Source organism: Crocuta crocuta, unplaced genomic scaffold (genome assembly GCF_008692635.1).
Source record: "Crocuta crocuta isolate KB4526 unplaced genomic scaffold, BGI_CrCroc_1.0 scaffold333, whole genome shotgun sequence".
Taxonomy (NCBI): domain Eukaryota; kingdom Metazoa; phylum Chordata; class Mammalia; order Carnivora; family Hyaenidae; genus Crocuta; species Crocuta crocuta.
Genome location: NW_027532856.1, coordinates 839,360 through 851,928, shown reverse-complemented (window position 1 = coordinate 851,928; position 12,569 = coordinate 839,360). Strand labels below are relative to the sequence as shown.

Sequence of the window (12,569 nt, the reverse complement as noted above, 5' to 3'; positions counted from 1 at the left end):
AAGATCTCTTTGTATTATTGAATATATATATATTATATATATTATATATATAATATATATATATAATCTTCATTAACCTTAATAGTCATAAAAGTAAAATGTGTAATAAAAATACTTTTTTCAAACAGTATTTTAAAAAGTTTTTTTTAATGTTTTATTTATTTCTGAGAGAGAGAGAGGGAGAAGGAAAGGGAGAGCGTGAGCAGGGGAGGGTCAGAGAGAGACACACAGAATGTGAAGCAGGCTCCAGGCTCTGAGCTGGCTGTCAGCTCAGAGCCCGATGCGGGGCTTGAACCAACGAACCGTGAGATCATGACCTGAGCCGAAGTCAGACGCTTAACTGACTGAGCCACCCAGGTGCCCCTCAAACAGTATTGTTTCCCTTCCTCCCTAATGGTACTGAAATATGTAACATGGACTCTGAAAGTCTTTTTTCCCTACTGTCAATAGTACTCTTCAGAATAACCATTTTTAGCTATTTTCTATATATCCTTCCAGATACTTTATATCCGTTTAAACTCGAAAAAAATTTTTTTTAATGTTTCTTTTTGAGAGAAAGAGAGACAGACAGAGTGTGAAAGGTGGAAAGGCAGAGAGAGAGAGAGAGACACATCCGAAGCAGCTCCAGGCTCTGAGTTGTCAGCACGGAGCCCAATGTGGGGCTCAAACCTACGAACTGTGAGATCACGACTGAGCCACCCAGGCGCCCCTAAACTTTTTTTAAACCATAAATGACATCACACTTTACGTCTTTTCATGTTAATGAATATAAATCTACCTTTTCTTTGGAAAAAAAAAAAAGGGCTTGGCTATCTTTGTTTTCGTTTTCTTTTACCTGAAGTATTTTAAAGTAAATTGCAATCGTCATGCCAGTTTGCCTCTAAATACTTCTATAAATGGCTCTTAAAAAAATGAGAATGTTTCTTACATAACACTGTCATCTCACCTAACCAAGTTAATACTTCCTAATAACCCTAATGATGTGTCCACTCCACATTCAGATTACTTTAGTTATCCTCAAAAGTGTTTTATAATTTAGTTTATTCAGAACTGGTTCCATTTATAATTATCCTTTTCAGCAGCTGCACAGAAAGTTATCTGGCTAAACTAAATTAATTTAACCAGCCCCCTATAAATGGACACGTAAGGTGTTTGCAGTTTTTACCTGTTGTAAACAATGCTAAAAATAATGTTTTTGAACCTGCCTCTTTGCTTTCTTATCTGATTATTTCATTAAGATTAATTTCTAGAAATGGAGTAGTAGGGTCAGGTGGTATGCATGTGTAAATCTCTGATACATTTTGCCAGATTGCTTTCTGGATATGTGTGATAAGGATATAACCCTTGTCAGTTGTATATTGAGAGAGAGCCCCTTTCCTCCCATTCTTGCCAGCATCAAGTAGTATCACAAAATATGTTGTTTTAAGGCATGGATTCTGTGTGTGTGTGTGTGTGTGTGTGTGTGTGTGTGTGTGTGTGTTTAATTTAAGTGAGGCCAAACATCTTTTCTGATTTGTTTAGCCACTTGAATTTTGGACACTGTTAATCCATTTTTTAACATTATCTTTTTCAGATTAAGCAAATATATCTTTATTTTGCCTATTCAACCTACCTTATATCCATATGATTTGGGCTTCATTTATTTTTCCCACTTTATTTTTTCCGATGTAGGAACCAAATTTGGACATAACATTTTAACAGAGCCTCGCTAGTATTTTGTTTTGTGTTTTGTTTTTATCATGTAGTGGTATTGGGGAGGGCAGTTTTATCATTTCTTATAATTGAAAATTGCATTATACTTTGTTTTCCAGATAGTTTTGACACATAACCATTTAAGGATACATTGATCTAGAAAATGAAAAATATGTAGTTCTTTCTAAAGCTTGTAGTGGTGTTTCATGTTCTTCACCAGTGTGATGACAGTGTAATAGTACCCACCTCAAAGGGTTATTGTGAGGGTTGAAATGAGATATGTAATGCTAGGCAGGGAAGTGCCTCAGCTAGTGCCCGCCACTTTGTGGGTTCTTCGTGTTGTGAACTGTTAATAATGATAGTACCATCTTTTCTTAGGCTGGAGCTTTATGGCCAAGTATTTGTTTCTTTCTTCTTAAAAGGTTATGTAAATGAATATCAATACTATACTTGTGGTTCCCTCTTTGAAGACTTGAAATGCACATCTAAAAGCATGCCAAGAAAGTTATTAGGATGCCATTTTTACTCAGTCATTCAACAGCCTGCAGCCTGCCATTTGCTAACACCAGCCATGCCAAGGTGAATTGTTCACAATCCTTGCCTCAATGAGCTCATGGTAGGGTGTGGACCTGTCTTTTTAAAAGTTTATTTATTTACTTTCGAGAAAGAGAACACAAGCAGGGGAATGGCAGAGAGAGAGAGAGAGAGAGAGAGAGGGAGGGAGGTAAACACAGAATCTGAAGCAGGCTCCAGGCTCTGAGCCCGACACATGACCTGCGCTGAAGTTGGACACATAACTGATTGAGCCACCCAGGCACTTCTGGATAAACCATGTTTAAGGCATGAATATTTAAGTGTTTTTACGTGAAAGCAACCTCTCAAAGTGTTCCATTTCGGGTTGGCAAATGAATAATGCTTAGGCTTCCTAGTATTAAAAGAAACACAAATAAAAGCAATCTTTTATTTTCTGAGCCTCATTTTAACCATTCAAGTGGTGATTACTGTGTCTTCATGTGAATGCATTGTAACATATGTTGAGTTATTAAATCTGATAAGGTGGTCTTGAGACTTGGTGGTAGCCTGTACATCTTCTAGTTACAGGAAGAAGTTCAGTTTGGTTACTGTGCATTTGTTAACACAAGTCAGTTTGTTGAGAATACATGCTTGTTGAAGTTAGCAAATACGTTGGCTTGTCAGCCCTTAGATGTGGAAGTGATAGTGTAATTGGAAGTTCTGCCATGTAACTTAGGCGTCATTTCTGAGGCAAACATATTTGTAGAATCCTTCTCATGGCCCAGGAGATGTGTTGGATGCCAGAGTGACAGGTTGAGGTCCGTGCTCTCAAGCAGCTTACACTGTAGTAAAATCAGACTCCCTACAATATAGCATGTGCTGTAGCAGTGGTGTGACTGATACTGAGAGAGGAGCGATCTGCTCAGCCTGGGAACCCCCATTTTCAGACCCATACTACAGAGAGAATTTGGACATTTAGGTGAGGAGTAGTTTCACTGCCTAAGAGGCTGGTTGTTTAAAGGCTTTTTAATAAGAAAGGATCAGAGTATTTTATATGAAAGAGACAGGGCTACCTGGATTGTGGTTCTAATTTTATTTTTAATAAGTTTTCTTACTTCAAAGTTTACTTTAAATTTTAATAATATTTTAAATTATAAAAGTAATATATGCTTATAAAATATTCAAACAGTTAAAAAATGTACCCAATAAGAATGAAAGTATCCCTTCTCTCCCTGGGTAACTCTTGTTAGACAGTTTAAACAATTACTTGTATATCAGCTTGGGTTTTAAGTACCTTGTATTTTGAGCATTTATTCTTTTGTTTAAAGGGGAAAGATGAATTTCCCTTTTTAGGGAAGTACTGCGGAGCAGTGGTGGTTGTCTGGGGCCTGTTGAGTGGAAGGTAACTGTAGTGGATTTCGGGAAGTACATTGATCAGTTAGATTGCTGTGTCCTATAGGGCTTTTTAAGGATTTATTGACACACTTCATCAAGGTATTTGAGAGAGTATTCAGGGAAACCTAAGAAATTCTGCAGTTCTTTTCCCTTCCTTATAAATTCATGCCTGGTCAGAAATTACTGCTTGAGTGGGATGTCCCTCCACAGAACTCAAATGCACACTATCTATCATGTTATTTAGTGTGGCAGTAATGTAAAATGTTAAGGTTTTTTTTTGTTTTTTTTTTTTTGCTTTTTGCTTCTTTTGTGAGGGGGCTTACCCAATGTATTTTATCATACTTCTCTTCCTCTCTCCCTTATTTTAACTTCCACTTACTCCCCCAATTCCCCACATCATTCTCTTAAGAGAAAAAAATAAGTTTTGTCCACTGAGCCCTCTTTCTTACTTGATTTAATATGTCTTGGGTTGAATGTTTCTCACAAAAACACTTTGCATTCAGAATTAGCCTATCAAACCATTTCCTCCATAGACTCCTCCATAGACTGCATGCCTTCCACTGTGGTGCCCCCTGAGGTATGAAAACCCAGGGCTGCCTTTGGCTTAGCCATCATGATTTTAGAATATAAGTCCCCATGCTCTTCTTTGAAAAGTTATCCTGGTGGTTATTTTGGACCATTAAAAAAGATTCAATTTTTGGTCCACAGAACCAACCAACCAACCAACACAGAGACAGAACTCCTTATACTATTCCATTAAAAACCAGAGCCCTCATGACGACACATCCACTTACCCAAGTCTGGGAGTACATATATGCACATGTCTGCACGTGTGTATGCATACGTGAATATATCAGAATTCTAGTTGGATGCACATTGGAGATGATAGCAACTCATCCATTATGGTTGGTGTGCGGGAATTTGTAACCTGCAGTACTGTTTCTTCCTGGTGACGCCATTCTGCTTGGGGAATATAGAACAAGCCCAAACAGTAATACTGACAGAGTTCGGAATTATGATACAGTGGAGCCTTCACGTAATTCTTTGTTGAAGAAGTTAGGGCCTAAATGTTAAGGCTTATTGTTATTCTGAGTTGATAATCTCTGCCTTGCTTTAATAATTTTTCCTCATGCCTGGGTAGCCCGCGAGTTGCACAATAATCACTCACACAGCTTTGTAATCAATGCCCAAAGTAATAGGATTCCTCTGGCCACCGGCAATTAATAAATTTGTGTCTTTTTTAAAACACTAGCAAGTCGGGCCTGAAATACGACTGACTGGCTCTCCTCATTTGCATATTTATTGCAGTGGAAAAATTCTTACCAGATGATTGATGCCGAGCCTGCCTCTTGAATTCCAAGCAGCACATTATTATGAAATGAAAAATGCTGGCCATACAGTTGATTAAAGTTGAAGACAGTGGAATCGGTGTTTTTTAAGATTGTGGGAGAATTAAAGGCATATTTTAATAGATGTTGACAAGAAGTGAACTAACAAAAGCAAAGCAAAGGATTTGCTTGAAAAGATTTAATCAAACGTCTTTCTTGGGGGATTAATTGCCGGGGATGACTAGTGCAAGTGGCAGGCTTGTGTGGATTTGAATGAAAAGTATTGTTCTCAGGCCAATATATAGTGTGTCATTTTGACCTATAGTTTAGCTCTGGTTCTAGAGTTACTTTTGAAGGAGAAAAAAGTGCTCTCGTAATCTGTACATTCTAGTTCGTAGTATTTATCTGGGGTAATAGGAATGTGGGAGTTTTGTATACTTGTACATAAATAATTGTATGTTTTCATGTTTATTTTAAAAATAACTGTCTAGATATTTAAAAACTGATAAAGTAAGCTTTACTTTAGTTATAAATTCACTGTCTCCATTCCCCCTCCAATCTCCTTGCCAGAAGTTGTACTTATTGGTTTATAATTTAATTAATGAACTGTGTGCCTGTGTCCAAACTTATTCTCTGCCTACAGTTTTGTTTATGTTGAACAGCCAAGATGAATCAGGGAAAAAAATAAGGCTGTTAGGTGAAAATGGTTTTTAGATTGGTGACATTTTATATATAGAATGCTTGCATATGGGTAGCATGTAAATGAATACTTAAGACAGGAATCTGTGAATACCAGTTCAGTCCTAGCACTGTTGATCAGCATAAGTGGAACTTAGGATTTTTACCATGTGAAAGATGATTTTTTAAATAGTCATACACTTTTTATATTTTTATATTTATTTTTATACTTTTATATTTTTATATTTAAAAATGTATAAAATGTCTTAATATGTAAAAAACATGTTTCTTATTTTTCACCTAAATTCTGTGAGATAAACAGGCAAAGGATTATCTACATTTTACAGATGAGAAAATTGAGACTTACAGATTAAATCGTTCCAGTATAAAATGACTAGTTAGTAATCGTGTCAGTTAGCATACAGGGCTCCTGACCCTTAGTAAAGTACTCTTTCCATTGATTCTCTACTTGGAAAATCATTCCTAAAGCCTGGTGCCCAGATGCTGAGGTTGTATCTTGATAATATGGTGAGGCATATGTCCTTCTTAATCTCCTCTTAAGGGAAAGGCCTCTGGAAGTGGACCATGTAAGACAAAATAAACATATATATCCTTGACAGTCTCCATTTGTTTTGTGGCCGTATGCCAAAAGGAAGAGAGAAGAAAGTACATGCCTCTCTGCTGCTTTTTTAACTGCTAACTCTGACAGTAATCAGGAGAAAAATTAAAGGTAAATTAGAAACCATTGGTTCCATTCTCTTTATTTTTCATGAGGTTGAACAAATAAAATTTAGTCCTATATGAATGACAAAAAGAGGTCAGGGCTTGGCTTAGTTTGTTTTTTAGGCTGGAAGAATCACCATTGGATTTGAATCTCCAGGAAAGTCTTTCCTCACTCACTCTTGTCAACTGTGGCTTTGAGGAGGCCTGCACATCCCAGAAAGGATTGTTCATTTTACACAAATCTTACCAGAAGGAAATGTAACCCTTATGTTGCAAAGAAATGAGAATTGGGTTCTTTTCTTTGCTTCCATATCCCTTTACAGGAAGCTGTCCATGTGTTGGCCACTGGTGACTTTACTTTGATAAACATTTTTTTTTTAATTTCTTCTTCTTCTTGTGTGTGTGTGTGTGTGTGTGTGTGTGTGTGTGTGTGTGTGTGGTTAGAAGCACAGAATTGCAGATTTCATCTCTTGTAGGCCTCTTGACACTTTGATGCATGGTGGTGCTATCCCTGAATGGAGCTTAAATACTTCAGGGCTACTTTCTGACTGGATGAAGGGGTGTATAAAATGAGAACATATGAGAGAGTATTAACAGAAAGGCACACTTTGATTTACTGATATTGGCTCTCTGCTTTCTTGTTGGATTGATAGGCTGTCTAATATATCTGCAATGGATTTTTTAAAACTGACTTGAACAAAATAAAAAGGCTTGTATAGCTACTTGAAAGTGGCCCTTAAAAGTAGTAGTCTTTTCGTTGGATGTTTTCACACTTCTTGGTTATGCTACATGTTAGAGTCAAATTATGACTTGCTTTTGGGGGCACGTAGCTATAAACATTACAGGTTGCTTTTCAGCTTCTTCCCCTGCATGGTTCTTGATTTCATATTTTAGATCTTGGACACATGGTACCTCGAGGAAGTCAGAGACAGACACTTGGCTTTTCTTGTTCTTTTAAATTTTTTATTGTGGTAAAAACATGTAACCTAAAATTTACCTAACATAAAATTTACCCTGATAAAATTTATTTTTAATTTTAATTCCAATGTAGTTAACATACAGTGTTAGTTTCAGGTGTAGAGTATAGTGATCAGCAATTTATCCTTACTGTTTCTAAGTGTACGGTTCAGTAGTGTTAAGTACATTCACATTGTTGTGTCACCAATCTCCAGAACTTTGTCATCTCACAAAACTAAAACTCTATACCCATTAAAGTTTCCATTCCCCTCTCCCCCAACCCCTGGTAACTCCCATTCTACTTTCTGTCTCTATGGGTTTGACTACTCTAGGTACGTCATATAAGTGGAATGATATAGTACTTGTCTGGCTTATTTCACTCAGCATAATGTTCTCAGGGTTCATCCATGTGTTGTAGCAAGTGTCAGAATTTCCTTCTTTTTAAGGACTGAATAATATTTCATTGTTTTTCCTGTTCTTTTTTTTTTTAATCTAGGCTCAAGATTGAAAGATTATAGATGATTTTTTTCTATAGAGATGAACTGGGATGATAGAATTATTTATTATGCTCTAGTCTTGGGATCACTTGAAAGTGTTTTCTTTCTCAGTTATGGTAAAATATATATGACATAAAATTTACCAGTTTAACCATTTATAAATGTATGGTTCAGTATCATTAAGTCCATTCAAATGGTTGTCCTAAATCACCACCATCCATCTCCAGAACTTTCTCATCTCAATTGGAAACTCTATCTATTCCCCTCTCCCCTGCATCCCTGGCATCCAGCATTCAGTTTTCTGCTCCTGTAAATTTGATTATTCTAGGTCCCTCATGTAAGTGGCATCACACAGTACTTGTGCTTTTGCAACTGGCTTATTTTACTTAGCATAAGATTTTGAGGTTGGGTTTTTGGGAGTTTTAAAAACTACTTTGCAAATGTGAAATTGGTTTGTGGTTTCACTTTGGAAAATATGGGCTCTGTCTCAAGATGTAGCCTTTTCTAGAAAAGATGTTAAAAACTGTGATTAACACTAACTGAAGTTTGTGTGGGCTAAAGTCCCTATGGAATACAAAATAAAAATGAATGTAGGGGTTGCTAAATGAAAGTAGGGATTCTTATGAGAAGGTTACAGTTATTTAAGGGGAAGAGGGAAGGAGTGGTAGAAGCATGGCCAGAGATGAATGGACAGCTATTAGTAATGATAAGAATGGAAAATCACACTGTTTTGCAATGAATTAAATCTATAGAATAAGGGCACCAAAATGTCAGCGATCCCTATGAAAACACATTAAACAGAAGAGATAATCAGACAAGGGAGAAGTATTAGGTAGGAAGGGAAAAGTTCTGTTTCTGACGTGGTGTATTTGGAGGACTAATGGAGCATCCATGCGAAGATTTTCTTGCAGTTGCTGGAAGTGTGGAAGCTCGATAATAGGAGAGACGTCTGAGTGCTATCAATACATAAATAGTGATTATCAGTGTCTAGTTAGCCCCTTTAGTAGGATTAGGCTGATAAAAAAGGTAAGAGTTCAGTTCTCAGAGGGCCAGTTTTTATTCTGAAACTTCTTAGCTGTAGACTGTATACTTAATCCTGACCAGCTTTATTACAAATGCATCCTGTTGGCTACGAGAAGAACCAGATAAGAACATGTTTTCCATGTACAGATTTTTAATACACAATTCAGTACTGCAAACACTAAGTCATTAGCTTGGGTTTTCATACATGAACAAGAACTTTTCACAAGAATATGTGTGGAGAGATTGAATGAATGATAACGGCAGCTCAGACCATAGACAAATGAGATCTCCTGAGGGAAGGTGGTGGTGGCAGCGGCAGTGGTGGTGGTGGCAGTAGCGATCCCAGGACAAAGTTGTGCTGTTTAAAAGAGGAGGAATTGCTTAAGGAGTTGATTGATAGAGGGATAATCCATGAGGTCGGTGGGTTACCTGTAGAAACTAACACCATAGGGGAAAACGATTGGTTATGATGACAGACAGGGAAGGAGTTTGTCAATCTGACTAAATTTAAGAACCCACAATTTATTGCAGATCCTTCCCCACACAACTTATGTATGTTACCTTGCTTGTTCCTCACAACAAGCCTGTAAGTTAGGCATTGTTATTATCTCCTCTCAGGAATTCGGTATTTCAGAGAATTCTTCGTCTATGAGTACCCTGTGCCTGCCCCCTACCCTGGTCAGGACTGCTCAGGAGTCATGAGTTATAGGTATTGCCTACTTTGGAGAATTGTAGATAATAAATTATTCCTTCTCTGTGCTTTATTTCTCAGGTCACAAGGCCCTGAAAGCATTGTTGAGGTCATTGGTAGACCTTCAGGAAGAGTTACTTTTCCAGTACCCAGACACTAGATACCTAGTAGATGGGACAAAGGCCAAAGCAGAAAGGTAAGGAAGGATTGGAGCTATGGAGTTGCATATTTTAATCTGAATAGTTTCCCATCACTTATGAAAAAGCCAAATTGTCTGCAGACAGATGTCAGACTTAGTGAAACAGAAAGCGCCTCTTATATTTAACTGGTGGATATAAATTTGGAATTTATAGGATTATAAATAATCCTATGTTATTATAATATATTAATAATATATAATTATTATAATATAATAATATATAAAATAAATATAATANTTTGCAAGACAGCATATAAATTTGGAATAAGATTTTTCATTTTTATATTTACTTGGACCTGCTCCCCTTTGTGGGCTTCTGCAAAAGGTTTGCCTTCTCTTTAGATCTGTTGAAATTGGGAGATGAAAGCACATTGTTAATATTAATTCTTAACTAATGTTTATGAAGCCCTTTGTGCCAATACCATGGAATTGCTGGTCACAACCATCTCCTTTTTGGTGAGGGAAGAAGCAGCAGTTATTTTGAAGGGTAGACATTTTTCAGAAAAGAGCAGAATAAACCTGTTTTCTGAAATGGTCACATTGGAGGAAAGATTTCCCCACACCCCCCTCTACCGCCCATTGTTTGAACTTGCTGTATATGGTAACTGCTTGCTTTTTTTCCCCTTGGGCTTATCCTTTGCTCCGTTCTTTTCTACGGAGTTAGTTGCAGGGACAATAAGTAAGCTCACATTTATTGAGCACCTACTGTGTTTTGGGGTTGGAGGTCCAGTGAGTGCAATTGGCTTGATAGGTGGAATTACTTTCTCTTGGCAGGCGTATTCACTTCAATGTATTTTCCGTTCTCCTGCCTACTCCTTTGAGTTTTCTTCACATTTGGCTCTCTTCCTGTGATTCAACTACTGTTATTCAGCTTTCCTGAACAATTGGTTAGAGGGAGACACATGTCCCTTATTGATTTGGGGATTAAGGTCATAAAAGTATGATTATGTGTTTAATTTTTAAAGTCCATCTTATAACAGTAGAGGCCTGGTTCATATGCATTTCTAATAATGTTTTTACAACTTCATTTATTTTTATGGTTTGCTTACCTTTAGAAAAATATTTCTAAGCTAGTAGCTCTTATATTTGAAAAGTTAACATGAGTTTTTGATTGACCTCATGAATATTCTTTTCAAATAGAAAAAGCCATCCTCACATCTATGATGTTATTGCAAATATAGACAGAATAGGAAAGGCCTAAATATTCTTGACTTCATGTGAGCTTATGTATTTATTTGGGTAATGTTGGTTAACATTGGACTCAATGTTCTTATTGGTTTTCCAGTGAGGAAGAGATTTCCAGTGAAGATGAAGAGCTAGTAGAAGAGAAGAAGCAGCAGAGAAAGCCCCCACCAAAGAGGAAGCTAGAAATGGAGGACTATCCCAGCTTCATGGCAAAGCGTTTTGCCGACTTCACAGTCTACAGGAACCGCACACTTCAGAAGTGGCATGATAAAACCAAGCTGGCTTCTGGAAAACTGGGGAAGGTAAGTGTGTGTGTGTGTGTGTGTGTGTGTGTGTGTGTGTGTGTGTGTGTAAGAGGTTGTAGCAACCTGAAGCAGTTTTAAGAAATTGGAACTACAGCTCATTTATCTTATATTTATATAGCTCATTATAATGTCATGATGTAATAGTAATCAGTCATTACTGTAGAAAAATTTACTTAACTCCCACCATTGGGGTTTATATTATTCAGACCTGGGATTTTAGCTTTTTAGAAAGAATATTTTATTCTAGAAATTATGGCCTTGTAAGTGGTCAAATATTTGGGAATACAAAATACTTAAAGATTTTTAAACAGTTGTGAAAGGTGCAGAAGTTAATCTCTGGGTATAGGAAAGTAATACAACCTGCTTAAGACTAATTTTTTTTTCCCTGAGAACAGTTACAGCCATTCACAGACTTGGTCTCTAACACAAAGTCCCTCCTGAAGGGAGGATTGTCTGCTTCTCTGCTGACACAGAAAGATAGAGAAACCAATGTAGCTGCCTTCAGCACAGACTTTCTGCATTATCTGACACTGGTTAATGTTGTTGCAGGGTTTTGGTGCCTTTGAACGCTCAATCTTGACTCAGATCGATCATATTCTGATGGACAAAGAAAGATTACTTCGAAGGACACAGACCAAGCGCTCCATCTACCGAGTTCTTGGCAAACCTGAACCAGCAGTGCAGCCTGTCCCGGAGAGTTTGCCAGGGCAGCCGGTAAGAGCTCTGTTATGGTGGGTGATTGCAGCGAGCAGTTTCTGTGAGGCTAATTAGCTGAAAAATCTGATCACCTGCTTGTAGATACCATTCTTGGTATAAGTAGTTAGTGAAAGAAAGGGAAAAAGCACTACTTTACTAGATTGTTGAAAAAGTAAGAGTATATGGGAGGATAAATTTCTTTTAAAATGGAGCTATTGTTAACTTGTGTTAACAAGTCTATAACAAGTTAATAGTCTCTTATTTTTGAGTTTGATAGGAGTCTGGTAATGGAAGCATTCATAATCTAGTTTTTATAATTCAGTTTTAAAGCTGCTTCTTTGGAAATGTCAGTATTGAAGCAAGCGTGTACTTTAGGCTTTATATTAGACATGCAGATACTACAGATACATGCAGATACTACAGAAAAGGATCCAAAATTAGAACAAATTCTTTTGTTTAAAGGAAACTCTTATTTATTGAAATATATACTTAATGGTCTTCTTTTTAATTCAAAAGAATTTAAAATGAAAAGTAAAATTCCACTTCTTAGATTGAACTTATGTTCACAGTGGTAACAAGCTTTTAGGAATTTTCTGTTCACATAACTATATATGCACATATACCTGTATAAAAATACGATTATATATTTTTAATTGAATGGATATGTGTGTTTATAAATATATAAAA

General features: G+C 36.8%; 1 protein-coding gene across 2 annotated transcripts in view; it reads left to right on the top strand.

Moving 5' to 3' along the window:
• Nucleotides 1–12,569, top strand: part of AATF (apoptosis antagonizing transcription factor) — a 101,533-nt gene that overhangs the window by 26,129 nt on the left and 62,835 nt on the right. For both annotated transcript variants that reach the window (XM_077745577.1, XM_077745576.1), the window contains exons 5-7: nucleotides 9,579–9,693; nucleotides 10,982–11,183; nucleotides 11,736–11,900. In XM_077745577.1, coding sequence (XP_077601703.1) covers nucleotides 9,579–9,693; nucleotides 10,982–11,183; nucleotides 11,736–11,900 — 482 coding nt within the window. The remainder of the gene's footprint in view (nucleotides 1–9,578; nucleotides 9,694–10,981; nucleotides 11,184–11,735; nucleotides 11,901–12,569) is intronic.